Raw genomic sequence first — 23031 nt, 5'->3', positions numbered from 1 at the left:
GAACCACTTGAAGAATTTCTTCAAATGTGTCAGATCCACTGTTCAACATCTTGAGAGATTTGGACATCTGGTAAAGTTTGGAATTCAACAGGGTGACTTCACTATTGAGTGAGTCTATTGTTGCAAGTTTCTCTTTCTTCTCAGCTTCCAACTCCCTTATAAGTTTCTTTTGCTTCTCCCCTTGTTGGCTGATCGGTCACCATTTCTATTAAGTTTCGGTCTTTCATCCGGCACAAATTCATCATTTCCGTAACACAGTTGGTTGTTTTTATTGCTTTTAAGTTAAGCTTATCTTGATTATTAATTCATAGTATTTAATTGAATTTTGTTTAAAGTTTATGTCAAAAGATCCTCTTTATGCCTTCGTTTGGTAGTGTTAGTGTTTCAGGTTGATGCATGTGATCAAAGGAAATGATAATCAGAGTTTGGGGACTCTAGAAGGCTGAAAGATGGGAGTTGTTAAAGAATCAGAAGGTTAACACGGACACCCGTGTAAGTCAACACGGCCCGTGTTGAAGGCTTCAGGTGAGAAGTGAAAAAACCTAAGTCAGTGAATCAAAACGGCCACCCGTGTAAATCAACACGGCCCGTGTTGAGGAGTCTGGAGTAGGAAATCATTGCCACGTGAGTCAGGAGATCTACACGAGCACCCGTGTGAATCAACACGGCCCGTGTAGATGGTTGCATATAATATTTCCACTTTTTGATCTATTACCACTTGTCTGGTCATTAAGGGAATTTTGGACTTTTTGCTGAGACTGATACTGAAACTACTTAAACGAAGTTGTGTAAGGAGAAAGGCACTTTTGACCGTACGAGAAAAAGACACCACTAGAGATAAGATAGATATCACGGAGTATTCAGAGACGGAGAAGGGAAAGGGAAACCACCATTGAAGATACACATCATCGTTATTTTTTGTAATTTTTAATTCTTCTATTATGTTTTCTTCGAATACTATGAGAGGCTAAACCCCTTAATGCTAGGGGTTGGTGTTAATTTAACAATTGTAATGAATTCAGATCTATGATTTTCTTTATACATCGTTCATCTAGTTCAATTCAATTGTCTGAGGTTATTATGCGTTTGTATCGGACAAATACAGATTGATCTACAACTAACAGTTAACAGGATTATGATTGTTTGGGTTTTCACACAATTAGGTTAAAAAGAATACAACCTAGACTAGGAATTCTTGTTAATCACTATAAACCTGGACTATAATAATGCTTAAAATCAATAATTGTTTGGATGGTCATTCAAATAAAGATTGGTAGTTTAATAGTTTCGTTCATTAAGGACTTAAGAACGAACACTAAAAGGTTAGCAAATTGAACGTTTCTTTGCATTTAGGAAATCCGATTTGGATCATGACTTGTTGAATTAACCACTCTCCCTAACATGCTTTTTTTTCATAGAACTTGCAATTTTCGTTTTACTTTTATCTTTGAAAATCTCAAAAACAAACCAACTCGTGTTTTTGTTCATTAGATTCAAGAGTACAATTGGTACTTACTACGCATTCCTTGAGATAGATATTTGGGGAAACTCACTATAACTACATCGATAATAATAGTCCACTTGCTAATTTACCGATCATTGGCACACTTCTGCACTTCTGACACACAGCTTTTTATATGAGGCTGCAAGTTCATCAAAGGTTAGCTCATCTTCACTTGAATCATCATCATATACATATACACTGGTTAGAGCAGTGACATGTTTTGTAGATTCTTCTTCAGACTCACTCTCAGAGTCTCCATCAGACCAGGTGACATATAGCCCTATCTTTTGCTTCTTAAGGTAAGTGGGACATTCAGCTTTAATGTGTCCAAAACCTTCACACCCATGACATTAAAACCCTTTGCCTTGTTTGGGCTTTTCTTCACATTTGGATCTTCTGCTTGAATCATAAGCCATGCAGTTGTCAGATGGAACGTTCTTGACATTTGGCATGAACTTCTGATTTAATCTTTTTATAAATTTATTGAATTGTCTTTCAAGCATAGCTATGGCTTATGATAGATTTTCCTCCCTTCCACCATTGCTTTCTTATAAATCCTCTTCCGTATTTGATACAAAAGCTATGCTCTTGTTCTTCTTTTTAACATTGTCACACATACCCATCTCAAATGTTTGAATGGTCTCTTCCTCTTTCATCCTCAGATTCTCAAACTTAGTAGTTAAGATCTGAAGTCTAGACATCTTCACCTTGGAAGTACCTTCATGAGTTGTTTTGAGGGTGTCTCAGACTTCTTTGGCAAGTTCACAGTGATGCACAAGTTTGAAAATATTCTTATTTATTCCATTGAACAGAGCATTCAAGGCCTTAGAATTGCGAAGGGCTAATGCTTCTTCTTCTTGGCTCCAATTCTCTTCAGGAACTAACATAGTTGATCCATCTTTCTCAGTTCTCATATGATGTACCCATCCTTTGTTTGCAGCTCTCCAAGCCTTGTTGTCCAAAGATTTTAAGAAGGATATCATACAAGGTTTCCAATAGTTATAGTTTGATCCATCGAGAATGGGTGGTCTATTCACAAATCCTACATCCTTGTCCATAGTATCGGAATATGATGTCCCTAGATATATCCCAAATGATAACAGGCAGGGTGCCTACTCTGATGCCAATTAAAAATTCTAGTAACAGACAATCGATGTGGTATTGGATGTTATGACATCCACTATTGAACAGATTATTAACTTTCGTAGTAAGTAAATAATAACAGTAAAGAACACGGGGAATTGTTTACCCAGTTTGGTGTACAACAACACCTACTCTGAGGGCAACCAAGCCCGGGAGAATATCCACTATAAGTAGTATTAATTCAGAGCTAAACTACTAGTTTACACCCCTCACTTAAAACCTATTCAATGCAATTTCAATATAACATTAGACCTGAGTTCCTACTCACCCCCCCCCCCTCAATCACAACAGTGATAACAAATAGATAAATGTAAATTCATAGTGAAGACACACTTCAAACAAATCTTGATCTTGCTTAAATGCTTCAATCAAGAGACACGACACTCGTGCTTAAAATCTAAGAGTGAGACAACAAATTACAACTCAAAAACACCCTAGTCCAATACAATCATCAAGGTGATAATTGCTCGGCTCACAAGAAACACTAAGAATAAATAACCCTAAACACAAATTGGAGCAAAAATATTCTTCACACAAAATCTCTGCCTCTTTAAGTAGGATTACCAATCTTCTTATATGCAGAACATGGGCCTTGGGCCTCCTCGCAAACATAAATTAGGGTTAACCAAGTTAACCTAATTTTCACATATCAGTGTGCTAAAAATCAGCCCATGGCTCGTTCTGTTATTTATATACAATCAACACAATAGTTAGTTTCCTAAAATATAACGTGAGATTAATAAGGAAACATATCAGAAAACATAACAACCTATTATGTCAGATACTGATGTCACAACATCCATCTTGACATTCAATTATTAGCTAACCATACATATCCTGCAGTACACTACAAATGCATGTCATGACATCAGTCAAGACATCTAAAAACAGAAATATATTTTACCACAAAATGCAGCCAATCAAAAACATCTATAGAGCCCAACAACAACAATTGCTCACCAAATAAAACCTAACTTAAGTATTGCAAAGGGCTTTGCAAAACTCATAAAAGTTGTAATTGAAATGAGAAATTTTCTCTATATAAGACTACCTCCATAACAAAGCTTTACAACCCCACATAACTGTCTAGCATTCCAACAATTTCTCTTATACAAGCATAAAAATAACTTGCATTAACATCTCCTTCTTTATCTAAATATTCCTTAGTGTTGTGATTGGGTTACAACGAACTTAGCTTAAAATTAATCTTATCAACCATGACAATCATATTTCTAGCTATAATTATGCATTTTCCTCATATTTTAAGAAGAAAGGAGAATAACACACCCGTAAAAGTATACAAAATGCCACCCTTAAAATAAAATTAGAGTTTCATCTTCCAATTATAAAAATTATTCTTGCTAGTTATATTTCTTGAATAAACTAGAATAGTTTGACTCTTGGTCGTTGGAACACCCAAGATGCAATAGTTTGATGAGTTTAATAAACTAGAATGTTACATTTTATTCATTGTCATATATCTTTGACCTATCTCTCTCTTATATTTATACATTCATAGTGACTAAATAAGTTCATTAGACACAGAATGAAAAGAGTGATGTTCCACCTGTATATTTAAAAACAACTCCTAGGGAGACATTATATCCACTTCCCACATAAATACATCCATTGCTAATTGACATGCCTCCATAAACACTACCTCCAGTTGCATAAGACCATAAAATTTTACCATTTCTCGCATTCATTGCATATATGTGTCCCAAACTATCTGTAGATCCACCAAAGAGAACATCATTTGCCACACTGACCGGGCCGATGGGAAGACCATTGCTAGGGTTTGCGGTAGACCAAAGAATTTTTCCGTTTCTAGCATCCATTGCCACCCATGCTCCTGCTGTTGTATTGATATTTGAGGGTAAAAGTTGGAAAGTTTTTCCTTCTGAATTTCCAATGTTAGTATAGATTCTGTTTTCATCAGTTGCTGCACCCCACATTCCACCTCCTGATAGTCCACCAGGTCCCGCTTCCTGCATTAATTTTAGTTTATAATAAAAATGAGCTCGAAAAAAAGAGTGTTAGAGTAAATGTTTAGAAACATCTCAAGTTTTTGAAGACCCTATATATATTAGCCACAATTTAATCGTGACAAATTTTAAACTTCGTCGGGTATCCTTCCTTGCACACACTCAAAAACAATTCTGGAAGTGTTGCTAGCGCTCCTCTAGTGAAGAGTATATATTACCTTAAACCATAGACGATTTCCATTATTGCGATCCAATGCCCATGCAAGTCCACTTTTCTGAACAGCAACAACAATATCTTTCTTAGTTCCATTTATATGTGTAGTTAACATCATTGGTTCTTCTGCAAAATCAGAATCTGGTATAGGACCTTGAGGTGGACAATTAGTCGTTGACGGATTGATACATGCAATAAACCAAACATCCAAACCTCCTAATTGATTGAACCATTTAATTTCACCAGTGTCCAAATCAAGCGCTATAATCGAATTTGAGTGGTTTTCTGGTTCAATGCACTTATCGGTTTCAACAGGAGTAGTATCATTATTTTGTGTTTCTTGACACTCAAGTATGTTCTCTGGGGCAGAATAGAGATTTCCCGTGGCAATATAGACATGTTTTCTATAAATATCAATAGAAGGACTACTTCCCCAAATCGCAGCTCCTGCGTATTCTCCTTTTTGACCTTTGTTATCTGGCAACATATAGGTTTTCCATAAGATGGCACCTGTTTTAGCATCAAGTTTTACAAAGCTTCCACGAAATACGCAACAGTCTTCAATTGTTGCACGTTCTTCTAATGAAGATACTCCGACATAGTAGTTCCTATATACATAGAGAAGTTAGCATTATCACAATTGAAGTAAAAGTGCTTGAAAATTTATGATGTCATTCATTTCAATATAATAAAGTTTATACAGAAAAAGAAGACAAACAGACACTAAACTGCGCTGTTTGAAAATACGATATTGAAAGTTAGTTATTATTATTAAAATTAGTGTATACAAATAGTTAATTTTCAGATCATCAAAATAAAAAGGGTATTTTGTACTAACCCATTGTAATATGTTCCTGACATGGTAACAACTGCTGCATAATGATCATCCAACTTTGTCAACCAAACAAGCTCACCAGTTGCTCTTTCCAAACCAACAACAACAGGAGGCCCATAAATTCCAACCATCAATAAATCTCCTGCCACAGTTGGACTTGCTCTAGCCACGGCTCCATTTCCGATTATATTAGCAATTGATACACTTGCATTCAAGCCAGTCAATTCCTTCAAATTTTTCTTCCAAACAACTGACCCATCAATTTGTCTAATTGCATAAATATTACCATTCCAGCTTGGAAAATAAAGTATACCATTGTATATTGTTGGTGTTGCTGTTATCTCTTTGCCTGCATAGAATTTCCATTTAAGTTTTAGGTGTGGTGCTGTTATAGGGTTGATCTTATGCTCCATGTATGCATACCTTCTGTTGTATAAATCTCCACCATGGTTTATCCACTAATAAACAAGAAATAAACCATCCATTAGAAAATTTATTAGATTATGATAAATTCTCATAAAAAAACTTAAGAAAAATAATGGAATAGGATAATTTGGGAAGTGATAATATATATCTTACATTTGATTCTAGGTGTGTAGCAAAAAGTACTACCATATGAACACAAAAGAAGAGTAAACAAAGAACAATGTATATTCTTCTTGTCATTGAATTGAGATTTAAGATGGTTTGGCAATTAGCATTATGAAAAAAGAAAAATTAACTAACTTGTAATATAAATAGGCTAGAAAATGGTCCCAACTATATACTACTCAAAACTTAAATATAAGAAAAAGGAAAAGAAACTATTTGTCTAAAAGCATTTTCCAATTCAAATGAGATTTGGAGGATAGTTAATTCTTTGACTTTTTTTTTTAGCATTTAGATTCTGCCTAACCTACAAACACTACAAGAAAAAAGCCAATTTGTCAGGGGTTTAACCCCTTACTAGTGGCAAAAACCCCCCACAACTACAAAATTTGCGAGGGGAACGCTCCCCTAGGAAAACAGGGGGTCGCAAATCGTTTTCCGTGGGGCTTTGAACATCGCCAATTTGCCAGGGGCCTACCCCCTCGCTAAATGTTGTCCCTTATTTCAAGTCTACAACATGCAGACGTAGGCTCTAACTAGTGGGTCAGGGTGCGTCAGATATTTTGCTTGGGGATAAGCCCCTCTCAAAAATCAATAATTTTTTATTTCTAGGTGTTATGCTGTAAGGTTGTAACACACAGAACTTGGAAAATTAATAGAAGTTATGCAATATTTATAATGGAGATAGCTCAAGCCAATGAAACAGTACTGACTAGCCAATTCTTATAACAATTAAAGAAGCAGTACAGCAAGGAATAAGGAAAATTGAAGGTACCCTTAAAAGGAGTACACAGCCACAGCAAATATGAGGGAGAGAGATTCTTGGAGTCACCAATTCTTGCCTACCACCTCTCTTGCACAACCCTCACTTATATGGAAATCATGTGCAGTATTTTTTGTTAGCTTTTCTCTCTCTTGTGATGCGCCTCATCCCCCCAATAGTGGGATCATATGCCACCTGTCCACTCTCTCTAACAGAATTAGACTCTACCACAATTGGAATATTCTCCTTCATAACAATGCTCCCGTCATTGAAAACAACCTTGTCCTCAAGGTTGAGGTTAGGATAGTTCTCCTGGATGGCAGCCCTATTTTCCCATGTCGCCTCATCAGTTGTCATGCCTTCCCAATGAACAAGCACTTGGGGCACCTCTTGGCCTTGCAGCTGCAAGATACGCGTCTGTAAGATAGCATGCGGACGGAGCAGGGGACCGTGTTCACTGGTAAGGAGAGGCAGTGGTATATAATGATTGTCGTGTTGTCCCTTGCAAGGCTTGAGTTGGGACACATGGAATACCGGATGGATCTTGGCAGTAGGTGGTAACAAGAGCTTATACGCAACCGTACCTACTTTTGCAACAATGGGAAAAGGACCGAAATAACGCAATCCTAACTTCTGGTTGCGATGCAATGCAACTGAATGTTGGCGATATGGCTGGAGCTTAACCAAGACCATGTCACCCACATGGAATTCCACAAACCGACGTTTCGTATCAGCAAATCGTTTCATAGTTTGTTGAGCCTTCAGTAGATTAGTCTTTAAGAGAGTCAGAACGGAATCACGTTCGGTAAGTAGTGCTTGTAATGATGGTGGGTCAGCAACTTGCATTTCGTATTTAATAAGCGATGGAGGATCCCTTCCATAAACTGCTTTAAACGGAGTCATGCCGATGCTTGTATGTAACGCAGTGTTATACCAAAACTCTGCCCACGGAAGCATTTTGGACCAATTGCGCGGGCATTGGCTGGTAAAACAACGAAGATACATTTCTAAACACTTGTTCACCGCTTCAGATTGCCCATCAGACTGGGGATGGTATGCTGAGCTCATAGCCAAAGTAGTGCCGCTCAATTTAAAAAGCTGCTGCCAGAATTTGCTCGTAAAAACTTTATCTCTGTCAGATACAATGGAGTTTGGAAAACCATGTAATTTAACAATAGAATGCAAGAATACTTCTGCAACCTTGGCACTAGTAAAATCAGCCTTCAATGGGGAAAAATGGCTATATTTAGATAGCCGATCCACTACCACAAAAATGACCGTGTAAGAGTTAGAGGGCGGTAAACCGGTTATAAAGTCCATGGAGATGTCTTCCCAAATGCGAGATGGTATTGGCAGCGGTTGCAGTAAACCTGCCGGCAGAACTGTAGAAGCTTTTGCTTGTTGACAAATGAGGCATTGTGCAACAAAGATGCCAATGTCCTTATGCATGCCATCCCAAAAAAATTGCTTCACAATACGGGCCTTGGTCCTGGTGAATCCAGCATGTCCACCTAGTGGGGAAGAATGGTATTCCTGCAAAATCTGACCAACCAATGGTGACTTAGACGGAATGACCAAACGAGATCGCCAACACAACATATCCCTGTGCACATGGTAATTAGTATCTGGACAGCCTCCTTGAAGACATTGATTCTTCAAAGCTGACAACACAGGGTCAGCTAGCACAGCAGTATGAATCTGAGTAATCAAGTCGGCACAAGGGCGAGACAGAGCCATATAAAAGGACCTAGACAATGCATCAGCAGCAATGTTATCTATACCCGGTTTATATTCAATAGTAAAATCATACCCCAGAAATTTATGCAGCCAATGTTGTTGCTCCGGTGTTTGTAATGACTGCTCTGTTAAGGCTCTTAAGCTCTTCTGATCCGTACGTATGACAAACTTGTGGCCTACTAGATAATGACGGAATTTCGCCATTGCCTCAGTGATGGCATAAAGCTCGCGGACATAAGCTGATTGCTTTTGCATTCGTGGACTCAATTTCTTTGAGAAGTAAGCAATACGGTGACGAGCTTGGCTGAGAATTGCACCAATGCCGGATCCGGATGCATCCGTTTCCAAGATGAAGGGCTGCTGAAAATCAGGAAGAGCTAACACAGGTGCCTTTGTGATCGCTTCTTTGAGCTTTTGGAAAGCGACAGTAGCCTCAGAATTCCAACTGAAGGCATCTTTCCTAAGCAAGGCAGTCAAGGGTGCGGCGATGGATGCATATTGCTTAATGAACCGACGGTAATAACCAGAGAGCCCTAAAAATCCCCGAAGCTGCTTGATATTCGTCGGGGTAGGCCAATCCAAAACCGCTTGGATTTTGGAACGATCCATAGCAACTCCTTGGCGAGAGATAGTGTGACCCAAGTAATCGACTTGAGTAAGGCCAAAAGAACATTTTGACATTTTTGCAAACAACTGATGTTGTCGGAGCAAGTGCAAAACCTCCTCTAAGTGTTGCAGATGGGCAGCCCATGTGGGACTATAGACCAGAATGTCATCGAAAAATACAAGCACTGAACGACGAAGTTGTGCCTTGAAGACATGATTCATAAGGCTCTGGAATGAGGCAGGTGCATTGGAGAGACCAAAGGGCATAACCAGCCACTCATATAAGCCTTGATGAGTGCGGAAAGCAGTCTTGTGACGATCCTCTGATTTAACTAAAATTTGATGATATCCCGAACGGAGGTCCAACTTGGAAAAATAAGCCGCCCCATACAATTCATCCAAGAGTTCATCAACAGTGGGAATCGGAAAGCTATCCTTTATTGTGATGGTGTTAAGTGCACGGTAATCAGTACAAAAGCGCCATGTCCCATCCTTCTTCTTAACCAGCAACACCGGTGAAGCAAACGGGCTGATGCTGGGTTGAATAATGCCCTGCTGCAGCATCTCATGTACCATTTTCTCAATTTGCGTTTTTTGGCTATGCGGGTAACGATAGGGCTTGACCTTCACGGGGTTACTTCCCTCCAGTAATGTAATAGCATGATCTTGAATCCGTGGTGGTGGTAACCCAGTTGGTTCTGCAAAAACATCGGCATAAGCATCCATCAAGGTAGACAACTCTATAGGTAGATGAGATGGTAGTGGTTTAGTTTCATCAGAGAGCGCAGGGATTTGTTGGAACTGAAGTGTGAAGGATTCTTCAATAGAATGAGTATTCATCATACGACGAATATGGTGAAATTGAGCTGGTCCCGGTGTGATCACGCGGTCACCGTGGAGGGTTATGAATGAGTTTCCCGCATAGAACTTAATAGAGAGCGCGTCATAGTCTGCAATATGAGGCCCTAGTGTCTTCAACCAAGGGGCACCAAGAACTAAATCTGCACCAGTGATGTCAAGCAAGTGCACTGGAATGCATAGAGTGTGACCCTGAACTTGGACTGGTAAGTCAGGGATGTAACCTTCTACTGTTAAGGCATTGCCATTTCCCACAAGCACCTGAAACTTGGATCCCGATTCAACAGCCAATTTTAAACAATGTGCAATGGGGGGACGCAAAAAATTATCGGAGCTGCCGCTATCAAGTAAAATCTGAATATTAATTCCCTGGATTTGCCCTTGAAAACGCATCGTACCTGCACCCTGAGATCCTTTTAGTGCATTGAATGAGAGGTGGTGTTCAATATCTAATGTCGGTTCAAATGAGGGTTGAGGTGTATTGACAGTTTCATTTTCCTCTGCACAATCAGAGAGTTCTTCAACTTGAAGGAGGAGGAAATGTTTATTGGGGCATTTGTGGTTGAGGGAAAAACGCTCATCACAATAGTAGCATAAGCCCTTATCACGACGGAGTTGCATTTCGGCGGCAGTAATGCGTTTGATTGGATTTTTGGCCGGTGATGGGGTGGTTGTGGTGTGGCGGTTTGCCGGAGTTGGTAACAATGGAGGTTGGTTCGTGTTTCTGATGGATGAAGATGGGTTGGAGTAGTGGAAGGGTTTGGTTTGTGGGTTAGAAGAAATGGGCTTAAGTGGTGGGCCAAATTTTTCCTCATAGACTTTAGCTAAAGCAAAGGCTTTGCTTAGTGAGTAAGGATTTTGGACCATTACCTCCCTACGGATCTCAGGTTTGAGCCCACTAACAAAACAATCCAAAAAAGCTTCAGCACTCACCCCTTGTACCCGGTTAGCTAAGGCGGTGAACGATGAGTGGTAGGCTGCGACGGAAGCCGTTTGTTGAAGCTTGAATAACGCCGGACGAGGTGCCTCATACGGTGATGGACCAAATTCAAGCTCCAATGCCCTAGTAAACGCTGCCCATGAGTGAAACGGAGTCGTCCTTGCCGTCATCTGAAACCAGGGTACGGCGTCCTTTTCCATGTGTACGGCGGCGATGGTTAAACGCTGAGGATCTGGTGTGGCGTAAAATTCAAAGAATTGTTCAGCTTTAAAAATCCAGTTCAATACCTCGTGACCGTCAAAACGTGGAAAATCCAACTTAATGTTGCGAGTGGTGAAAGGTTGTTGGCCGGCACCGGAGTTCGAGCTACCATTTGAAGCGGAATACTGTTGTTGCATGGAATGGAGATGAGCCTCAACACGCTCAAAACGGGAAGCAGCGTTGGACTGAGCCTGAATAAATTCAGCATGACGAATATCGGCATCGTCGGTCAATTTCTTCATCATCCCTTGAATCGCTGTAATGGCTGCTTCCATGGTTTTCATCCTAGTATTATCCGCCATGGTAATAGAATGAAAGCACCAAATGTAAGGTTGTAACACACAGAACTTGGAAAATTAATAGAAGTTATGCAATATTTATAATGGAGATAGCTCAAGCCAATGAAACAGTACTGACTAGCCAATTCTTATAACAATTAAAGAAGCAGTACAGCAAGGAATAAGGAAAATTGAAGGTACCCTTAAAAGGAGTACACAGCCACAGCAAATATGAGGGAGAGAGATTCTTGGAGTCACCAATTCTTGCCTACCACCTCTCTTGCACAACCCTCACTTATATGGAAATCATGTGCAGTATTTTTTGTTAGCTTTTCTCTCTCTTGTGCTGCGCCTCATCCCCCCAATAGTGGGATCATATGCCACCTGTCCACTCTCTCTAACAGAATTAGACTCTACCACAATTGGAATATTCTCCTTCATAACATATGCCCCTGGCAAAATGTAAATCTAAATTCAAAAAAAAATGAATTTTTCTAATTAAACATATATTAATTCTAATTAAAGACAGTATTACTTTTCTTATGAATACATTTGATTCTTTTAACATATATTAATTAAACATATAAACACATATAAACATACTTTTCTAATTAAAGACCCTATTACTTTTCTAATTAAACATATATACACTTTTTGTTTTCTAATATATATTAATTAAACATATAAATATACTTTTCTTATTAATTTGTTTAAAGACATTTTTTTTCTTTACAATCTATACGGTTAAAAAATATATACTGTTTCTTTCTACAATAAAACAATATTACTTTTAAAATGTTTTTCTTTTATTTTAAAATATTTTTAAACATTAACATAATACAGATTTTTTTAAAACATAAACATTTCACTTATAAACATAAACTTAATATCATCTTTTTGAGAAAAAATAAATATAAGCATCAACAAGATAAAAAAATAGAGAAGAGAAATAAACATTTTAAAGAAAAAAATAGAGAAAACATGTAACTTGGATGAACACACAACAATATAGATTTGAACTTTTTGCTTGCTTTGGATGATATAAATAGTATTTAAAATCAAAAAAAAAAAATGTTATTAATAAATATGTCATATAAATTAAATATATAAATTTGATAAAAAAAGATAAATAAAAAATTATTAACTTAAGTGTTTACGGGGAGGAAATGATAATAGAGAGAAGAAAGGATATGAAGATGGGAGAAATGAAGAAGAAATAATATGAAGATGGGAGAAATGGAAGAAAGTGAAGTGGATGGGAGAAAGTGAAGAGAAGTGGATAATTATATAGTGCAATTGGTGGGGGAGCCCCTCACAAATTGTAAACATCTTTTAAGACCAACTGACACGCTGCACAAGAAATGAGTGATGGGACAATTGTTCAGCATTTGCGAGGGGCAGCCCCTCACTGGTTGCGAAGTCAGAATTTGTGAGGGGCACCCACTCACAGATTGCAAAGCGGTAAAAAATTTCGAAATTCAAAAATCCCTCTTTTTATTTTGCGAGGGGGCACCCCCTCACTGATTGTTTTTTTAATTTTGTTTTCTTATTTGAGGTTTGCGACGGGGTAACCACCATGCAATGTCAAAATTTAGTGAGGGGTTAACCACCTCACAGATTCTCCTAGCTAAACAGCTTTTTTCTTGTAGTGAAAACGCTCATCAGAGATCGCAAGACTATTGACTGAATTGTTTTTTCTTAATAAAATAAGTGTTTGTATATATTGTTGTGTGTCTAATGCCATAATGATCGCTTCGTATCGAGCAATACCAAATTGTATAAAGGCAGAGCTAAAGCAACTTAATCAAGCATGTGGGGACATTTTCAACCCATAAAGAGATTGTGAGATATTGGATCGAACTCTAGTATGACCGAAGGGTAGTTTCTTAGTTCGACGGGATTAAGCATGAAGTCGAAGGTTTTTCACATGATTGGGTCGAAGATGCTAGGGTTGTTAGCATGTTAAATTAGGTTTTAGTGTTTAAACCCTAATTTGTTAAGTTGGCTTGTTTATTAAGTTGGCTTGTGTAATGGGCCTTGTGGAAAAAGCCCATTAGTTAGTATGTTAGGTTTTATTATAAATAGAATACTAGTCTCTCATCATTGCTAAGCTGCAAATCCTAATTTAGGGTGAGAGAGGTTATTTGTTATTCTAGTAAACTTGTAATCTTGTTTTAAGAGAAACTAAAAGAATAGCAGTTATAACCAATTCTTGTGTTCTTCTTATCTTCCCTAATTCCTATTATATTTTGTTCTTGACATCATTTTTCACAACAAAATTGGTGCGGTGAGCATGGATAAGATGCCTTCAACAGAGTATGAGATTGAAAAGTTCACCAGAGTGAATGATTTCGGTCTGTGGCGCTTGAAGATGAAAGCCATACTGGTTCAGCATGGTTGTTTGGAAGGTTGAAGGGAGAGGCAGCCATGAATGCAGAATTGACAGCAGCGGAGAAGACGAATATGATCGAGAAAGAACACAGCGCAATTTTGTTGAGCCTTGATGATAAGGTTCTCCGGCAGCTATCAAAGGAGACGACGGCATCAGGGTTATGGGTGAAACTTAAAAGTTTGTACATGACCAAATCGCTGGTAAATCGACTCTACCTGAAGTAAACTTTGTATTCATTCAAGATGATTGAAGACAAAGGGTTGGCTGAGCAGTTGGATATGTTCAACAAGCTGATTCTTGATCTTGAAAATATTGATGTGAAGATTGATGATGAAGATCAAGCGCTATTACTATTGTGTTCTTTCCCTCGATCACATGCTCACTTCAAAGAAACTCTCTTGTATGGAAGAGAGTCCCCGACGTTTGAAGAAGTTCAATCAACCTTGTATTCTAAGGACTTGAATGAACGAAAGGAGCATAAACCTTCGACTGTTGGTGAAGGTTTGGCCGTTAAAGGAAAATTCTTGCGAAAGGATGGCAAGTTTGACAAGAATAAGGTCAAAAGCCAGTCGAAGTCTTATAGTGGCGAAGCATCTGGTATTCGATGCTATCATTGTAAGAAGGAGGGTCACACGAGAAAGGTGTGCCCTGAACGCCTGAAAGATCATAAAGGAAAAGATAATGGCAATGCACCCATTGTTCAAGATGATTTTGAATCATCTGATGTTCTTGTGGTTTCAAGCAATGACTCGAGAAAAGAGTGGATTATGCATTCAGGTTGCACTTGACACATGACTCCAAACAAAGACTAGTTCGAAGAATTATGTGATCAAGATGGTGGATCAGTATTGTTGGGAAACAACAAAGCTTGCAAGATTGCAGGTGTTGGATCTGTGAGATTCAAGCTCCATGATGAGTCAATAAGGTTGTTGACTGAAGTCAGGTATGTTCCTGACTTGAAGAGAAATCTGCTTTCTCTTGGTGAATTCGACAAGAAAGTATATGTTTTCCAAGGAGAGAAAAGTATCCTAAGAGTCATGAAGGGGTCAAAGGAAGTCTTGAGAGGCGTGAAGAAACAAGGCTTGTATACCCTTGAGGCTGAAGTTGTAAGTGGTTCGACAAATATTGCATCCACGAAGCCTTTGTCGAAAATATAAATCTGGCACATGAGATTAGGCCATGTCAGTGAAAGGGGTCTTGTCGAATTAGGGAAACAAAATCTGCTTGGTGGAGACAAAGTCGAAAAGCTAAAGTTTTGTGAACCTTGTGTACTTGGAAAATCTTGCAGAGTGAAGTTCAACAAAGGAAAACAAAGAACACATAAATCCCTTGATTACATCCATGCTGACCTTTGGGGGCCTGCAAGGTGTCCATCACATTCAGGAGCAAGGTATTTTCTATCCATAGTTGATGACTATTCCAGAAAGTTATGGGTATTCATCCAGAAGACTAAGGATGAAACTTTTGAGAATTTCAAAAGTGGGAAGACTCTGGTAGAAAATCAGACTGGCAGGAAGGTCAAGAGGTTGAGAACCGATAATGGCCTTGAATTTTGCAATGAGGCGTTCGACAAATTTTGTGCGGCCTCTGGTATTGTAAGGCACAAAACTACTGCAGGTACTCCATAGCAAAATGGTTTGGATGAAAGGTTCAATCGAACTATTTTGGAGAGAGTCATATGCATGTTGACTAGTGCGGGGTTAAAGGAGGTGTTCTAGGCTGAGGCTGTTTCGACAGCAGCATATCTGATAAACAGATGTCCTTCGACAGCATTAGATATGAAGACACCTGAAGAAGATTGGTCGGGAGATCCACCAGATCTCGACAAATTGAGAGTATTTGGCTGCGTAGCCTATGCTCACATTAGGTAAGACAAGGTCAAACCTAGAGCTCTGAAATGCTTGTTCATGGGATACCTTGAAGGAGTCAAAGCTTATAGGCTATGGTGCCTAGAGCCAGGTCACAGGAGGTGTATCACCATTCGATATGTAGTTTTTAATGAAGCTGAAATGGCTTTCAAGAAAACTGATGATGATGATGGTCAAAGTGCAGAAGAGCTGGAACAGGTAGAGATTCCTGTTGAGGTGGAGCATGTTGATGCTGAATTGCTTATCCATGATGAAGTCGAAGAAGAAGCAGAAGATGCTGAGGAAGATGAGGAAACTGTCGATGACTACCTATTGTAGAGAGATAGGTCGAGAAGAGTCATTAAGGCACCTCAGAGACTTGGGTATGTAGATATTATAGCTTATGCCTTAATCTCTGCAAGTGAGGTTCTAGACGAAGAACCTAGAGATTATAATGAATTTATGAGAAGTCGAAATAAGACTGAATGGCTGAAGGTCATGGATGATGAGATGAAATCTCTTCATGATAATCACACCTTGGAATTGATCAAGAAACCTGCTGAGGCAAGGTTAGTCAGCTGTAAATGGATTTTCAAAGTTAAGGAAGGAATTGAAGGAGTGACGTCGAAAAGATACAAGGCAAGGTTAGTTGCAAGGGGTTTCACTCGGAAAAAAGGTATCGACTTCAATGATGTGTTTTCTCCTGTTGTGAAGCATAGGTCCATTCGAATGTTTTTTGCCATGGTGGCACAGCTCGACCTTGAACTGGAACAGATGGATGTGAAGACTGCGTTCTTGTATGGTGATCTAGATGAAACAATCCTGATGAGTCAACTTGAAGGGTATGTCGAAAAGGGTAAGGAAGAATATGTGTGCAAACTAAAGAGATCTTTATATGGGCTGAAACAATCTCCTCGACAGTGGAATAGGAGATTCGAAAAGTTCATGGCATGCATAAGTTTAATTAAAGTCAGTTCGACTTTTGTGTTTACTTCAGATTTCAACCTGGTAATTCATTTGTTATTTTGTTGCTTTATGCAGATGATATTCTCATAGCAAGCAACAATGTTGAAGATGTGATGAGGGTGAAGGCTGGACTCAATAAGGAGTTCGATGTGAAGGATCTGGGAGCTGCTTCCAGGATTCTTGGAATTGACATTCGAAGAGATAGAAAGAAGTCAAAGTTATGCTTATCCCAAGAGACATATCTACGAAAGATTCTCGAAAACTTTGGTATGTCGAATTTGAAGCCAGTTGTGACTCCAACAAACCCTCAATTCAAGCTGAGTATTGATCAGTGTCCCACTACTGATGTTGAAAGAGCCTATATGAATAGCATCCCATACGCTAATATAGTTGGTTTTTTGATGTATATTATGGTCTGTACTAGACCCGACATAGCATATGCAGTAAGTCTTGTAAGCATGTACATGGCAAATCCTGTAATGGCTCACTGGAAAGCATTGAAGTGGATTTTAAGGTATATAAATGGGTCTCTGAACAGAGTCCTAATTTATGGTGGAGCCTTGGATGAAGATAGTAAAGTAGTAATTGAAGGATATGTCGACTCTGATTATGCAGGTTGTATGGATTCCAGAAAATCTATTTCTGGATATGTTTTCACTATGTTTGGCACTGCAATTAGTTGGAAAGCAACACTTCATAAGGTTGTTGCTCTATTAACCACTGAAGCAGAGTATATTGCCCTAACTGAAGTTGTGAAAGAAGCATTGTGGCTTGAAGGTTTTATGAAGGAGCTGAAACTTCAAGGTCGAGGTATCACTGTTAAATGTGATTGTCAAAGTGCAATACACTTGTCGAAGAATTCAGCCTATCATGAGCGAACTAAACAAATTGATGTGAGGCTGCATTTCATCAGAGGAGTAATCGAGCGTTGAGAAGTCCAAGTGCTGAAGGTTCTGACTGAGGACAATGCTGCTGATATGATCACAAAGTCATTTCCGAGTTGCAAGTTTTTCCACTGTATGCAGTTGGTAAAGCTGCATGAAGACAGCTAGTTTGTTCCCTTGATGTTGTAGAGTGAGATCCAAGGTGGAGATTTGTGAGATATTGGATCGAACTCTAATATGGTCGAAGGGTAGCTTCTTGGTTCGACAGGATTAAGCATGAAGTCAAAGGTTGTTCACATGCTTGTGTCGAAGATGCTAGGGTTGTTAGCATGTTAAATTAGGTTTTAGTGTTTAAACCCTAATTTGTTAAATTAACTTGTTTATTAAGTTGGCTTGTGTAATGGGCCTTATGGAAAAAACCCATTAGTTAGTATGTTAGGTTTTATTATAAATAGCATACTAGTTTCTCATCATTGCTAAGCTGCAAATCCTAATTTAGGGTGAGAGAAGTTATTTGTTATTCTTGTAAACTTGTAATCTTGTATTAAAAGAAAGTAAAAGGATAACAGTTATATATTACTTTAACAAGAAAGGAAGACCATCATAACCTTTATTTTAGTAGGTTTATTAAACATGCCTCTAGGCACTTGTTAAACAATATCAAGTAGTCAAAATTTTAAAATATCATGAAAAAATTAATCTCACTATTATAAAAGAAGAAAAGAAATAAAAGTTAAAATTAATAAGAGTTGACATTTAAACTAAATTGACATCTAAAAATATATAATTTAGGAGAACTAGGCCAAAACTTAAAAACAAAAAATAATTATATAATTCAGGTCGATCAAATCTATATAAAATATCCTAAATATGTATCCTCAATTTTGTCCCTATTTTAATTGCCAAATTTGTCCCTAGTTTAAGTTAGAGGTATCCCAAATTTCAAAAACTTTAAGTTAAAATTTGGCAAAAGTAAAGCATATTTTAGTTTAATGAAAAGATAGTAGTTTTTGTCAAATATATATAAGGAGAGATAAAGATCCCTTATAGATAGGGCATATGAAAAGCAGAATGTGGGGTGACATTGGCCCCCAATGGACCACCCCTCCCTTGCCAAAGTTTTGGCCCATCCTATCTTCCATTAAAACAAGCAAGTCAAGAATTTGTTCCATATTAATTGATTTATTTCTACATAACTTAATACATTTCAAAATTAAAAACTTTCTCATTGTAGACTTGTGAATTATTTCTACATGACTTAATACATGTGATAGCGAATATGTAAGAATTTAATGACCCAAATGTTTGTGTGAGGGTCTAATGATTGACTAATTTGAGTAATATGGTAATATGTATTGTGATAATAACAAGTTACAATTTCTGCAAACTGCCAAAATTGGATATTCTTGCTACTTTTCGGCTTCTTGATTTTTGACAATCTCAAAATATATTTTCTTTCTCTTCATCAACAATGGTTTTAAGGCATATCTCAACAATCTTCACCTTAACTTGAAACCGTGTTGATGTTAATTTAACCATCAACAACCTTGTTGCTCTCTACCATGTTGAAACTCTTATCAATAACCTTGATCAAATTCAAGACACCCTTGAATCTTGATCCTGCCACTTACATCCAGTTTTTTCCCATTACTCTTTTCTGCCTAGATAATCTAATAAGCCCACAAGTATGATTCTTCAACCATCGTCGACTCCACATGCTTTCGAACACATTTCTAAAGATCCATATTTGTGTATTTTACAACCCTTCAGTCATCTTCAGAGCATATCACCTTAGGCTAGCATAATCTTTCCTGTGAGATGCTATAATCCCCCTCATTGATTTATCATGAGTTAAATGATAATCAGAGATCTCTATAACCATTCCCTTACTACTAGTATCCATAGTAGGAAACTCCACCTCAAAATGAGTTTTCTCTGTTATAGTTTCTAATAGGTTTATCCCTTGTTTTTACTTTTATTCCTCTGAAGATATTATGTATCAACCAAGTAATTTGCTTTGACATCATTCCTTCCCCAAAACTTAATAACAACTCAGCGGTCATATGCATTTTTATCCCTTGTTCTCTGAAAAATTTATTATACACTTATGAAACAGCATCAAGGCATTCATAACGCATTAACCTCAAATCCCATAGCTCTTTTTTGTCATGAAATCCTCCACTAGTTAATGATGAATTAATAACAACATTTAAACCTTCGAAAATATATAGACCACATATTTTATACCCTTTAGCAATAATCACTTCATCATGCAAAATCTTCAACACTCCACATTCAACTTTAGTGCAATAGCCTAGATCATCAAACATGCTTATAGATAAAAAAAATTCGCTTGAGTTCTAGAACAAACCTTACGTCGTAAAGAATAAATTCAAGATCATCAAACAATTTAAGTCTAGCCGTACCAATACCATGAACCTTGGAAGTCTTATTATCACCAAGGCAACTACTCCACCTTGCATGAGATTTAAAGTCTTAAAGTATTCTATTCTTAGACACATGTGATAAGAGCAACTTGAGTCTATGACCCAACTATCTTCAGTCTCTAAACTCGATAGCACTGGTGCACCAACATTCTCATAACCATCCTCATCCAAGGAAACCTCAACTTAAATAGAATCACCATTGACCTTTCTCTCAGGATAATCGTTATTGAAGTGACTGGTTTTCTGTCAGTTAAAATATTTTACCCTTGACTTGTCAAACTTTTTAGATTTAGACATCCTTATATTCTCAGTTCCTCCTTTTGAGATACTTAAGCCTCCTCCACTATAATCAATCGTCAAATCTTTTACCTTTGAAAATTCTTTGGATATCACTGTCGTTTGGACTTCATCAAAAGTAATAGTACATTCCTTACCATAAAGAAGGGCATCCTTAAAGTGCTAAAAGGATCTGGGTAATGAACTCAACAAGAGTAAAGCCTTGTCCTCATCATCAATCTTCACTTCAATATTCTCAAGATCATCAACAATCTTGTGAAATTCTGTAAGCCGCTCCTTTATGGATTTGTTCTCTACCATTCAAAATGAATAAAGTTGTTGTTTCAAACATAATTTGTGAGCCAAATACTTAGTCATATACAATGATTCAAGTTTTTCCACATCACAATCACAGTTTTCTCCCTGGCAACTTCTCTTAGAACTTTAACCTTAAGGCTCAAGATAATAACATTCCTGGCCTTATCTATCATCTCGGTGTTTTGTGCTTGTGTAAGCGTTACATGCATCAATGTTTTACCCTTAAAATCATCAATACACTTCTCTTGAATTAAAATTTCTTGAATTTTTATTTTTCACAACCCAAAATCGTTGTCTCCGAAAAATGTTGCGATCTCCCATTTAGCCATTGTGCTCACTTGTAAACAATACCTATTGGTCTTATGGCAGGTGCCACTTGTTGTGATAATGACAAAGTTCAGTTTCAACTAAAAGTAGATATATGAGGCAAAGAACATTAGCAAACAAAATAAATGGCCTTCAGCAATCATAACCAATAAGCAGAAAATATGACAGAATAAGGCAAAAAAGGCGCAAGGTTTGTTTACCCAGTTTGATCAAAAGATCTACTTTGGGGGAGAGAGAGAGAGAGAGAGAGAGAGAGCATCTCATTTCATTCTTATCCATTTCAGGATTATTTCTTTCAGCTGTCTAAACTTTGCAATTATAACATTGATCATCATCAACATCAATCAATTTTACCTTCATCATCGTACGCCTGAGGCATATTTTGGCCACACATCTTGGAAAGTGCTACAAAACATAAATATTAACAATGCAATCATGTATTAAGTAATATAGACAATATTCATAAAAGCGATGATATCAGTAAGGGTTATTAGACTTCTACCATCATATTGGTTGCGATTGTTTTGGGCTTTGCAACTATACACTCCCAAAGGAAGTGGTTCTTTCCTGGAATCCCACTGTTGCACCCCAAAATTTGCCCTCTTTATTTGAGCTATAAGTTATCAAAGACTTTTATTTTGATTTTCGAAAAGGGAAGAAAAATAATAAAGAATTTTCATGGTTTTAAGGAGATATGGTGTGAAATGTGGTTTATACAGTGGAAATATGAGAAAATTCACAAGTCTTATTTGGAAGTTGATATGAGCTTGGTTCAGGCGTGGTCGGGACTGTTTCGAAGTTCTCTATAATTTTCGTGTTTGAATCAAAAACCAATTCTATGAGGAAGGTGGTTGAATTTGCAAATTACTTGAGCTTTCACGATAAAAATGGTGCTGAATGTAGGTTTTCGGACACTAAAAAGTTCATATCTCACAATCCGCTCATCCGATTCACTCGAGATTTTAACTATAGCTCTGTGTCATCATTCTCGAGATTTCATATGTTTGAGGCGTTGAAAAATTATGCATTGAAAATTCCCAGCATTTTGAAGAATGTCGTAATCTTTCGGTGAAAAGTGTATTTTCGGGTATGTCGCGACAAGTTTGAAAATTCATAACTTCTTCGATTTTTATCGTACGAAGTCCATTTTAGCGGCATTCTCTCGGAAATTTTGTTAGCTTCGATTCTTCGTCACACATGCTTGTTTAGATTTCGAGCCCGAAGATGGAGTTTTATCGAGTTCTTTGAGTGGTACGCACAAAATTCTGCACAGTCGCGCCAGATGAATCGACATTTCTCGCCATTCAAACGCACGTAATTTCTCCATCACTTATTAGATCGAGACGATTCTCGCGGCTACGAGTCACAAATTTAGTCATCTTCGAGTTGACATTGGTCTCGCTTTCAAACTTCGCACCGATTCGCGTTTCCTCAAAAACGAGCAAAAAAAGAGATAATTAAGGGCATTTTGGACATTTCACCACTCACACTATATAAAGATTTTCCATCTATTTTCTCTCATAACTTCAAAAATTGACCCAAAGGATCAAAAACACTTTCTCTCAATTCTCTCTCAATTTTCTTGGATCAAAACCACAAAAACTCACAAAAACTTCATCAATCATCATCAGTTCAAGATCAAAGTCAAGAACAATATGGATTGAAGATCAAGATCTCGAGTTCGAATTCTCTCTTCTCCTCTAGGATCTCGTGCGCCTCTCTTCTCACTCTCTCCGAATTCGCAGTTTCAACTTTGCTTCGCGTTCGCGTCGTGTTTGTGTTCATCCAATCTCATTATCTTCATTTGATCCGGTAAATTCACTACAAACCTTGCTAGATCATTGATTTTGTTGCTTAATTCG

At 37.8% G+C, this 23031-nt stretch overlaps 1 protein-coding gene across 1 annotated transcript; it reads right to left on the bottom strand.

Moving 5' to 3' along the window:
- Positions 1-4182: 4182 nt before the first annotated feature.
- LOC131611138 (uncharacterized) lies at positions 4183-6367 on the bottom strand. The gene is made up of 4 exons (XM_058883244.1): positions 6261-6367; positions 5685-6139; positions 4851-5454; positions 4183-4635 (listed from the first exon to the last, which is right to left on the bottom strand). The coding sequence occupies exons 1-4, from the start codon at positions 6345-6347 to the stop codon at positions 4183-4185; spliced, it is 1599 nt and encodes a 532-aa protein (XP_058739227.1). The 5' UTR covers positions 6348-6367.
- Between the last annotated feature and the right edge of the window lie 16664 nt (positions 6368-23031).

This window comes from Vicia villosa, linkage group LG6, assembly GCF_029867415.1.
Source record: "Vicia villosa cultivar HV-30 ecotype Madison, WI linkage group LG6, Vvil1.0, whole genome shotgun sequence".
In the NCBI taxonomy this organism is placed as follows: Eukaryota; Viridiplantae; Streptophyta; class Magnoliopsida; order Fabales; family Fabaceae; genus Vicia; species Vicia villosa.
This window is presented reverse-complemented; position numbering and strand designations above follow the sequence as displayed.

What these genes read in the sequence shown, in the direction of transcription:
- LOC131611138 (XM_058883244.1), bottom strand. Translation starts at nt 6,347, where the DNA reads ATGACAAGAAGAATATACATTGTTCTTTGTTTACTCTTCTTTTGTGTT. An exon ending in CTACACACCTAGAATCAAAT is followed by an intron (nt 6,140 to 6,260) that starts GTAAGATATATA and finishes CTTGTTTATTAG; the next exon opens with TGGATAAACCATGGTGGAGA. An exon ending in GAAATCGTCTATGGTTTAAG is followed by an intron (nt 4,636 to 4,850) that starts GTAATATATACT and finishes AAATTAATGCAG; the next exon opens with GAAGCGGGACCTGGTGGACT.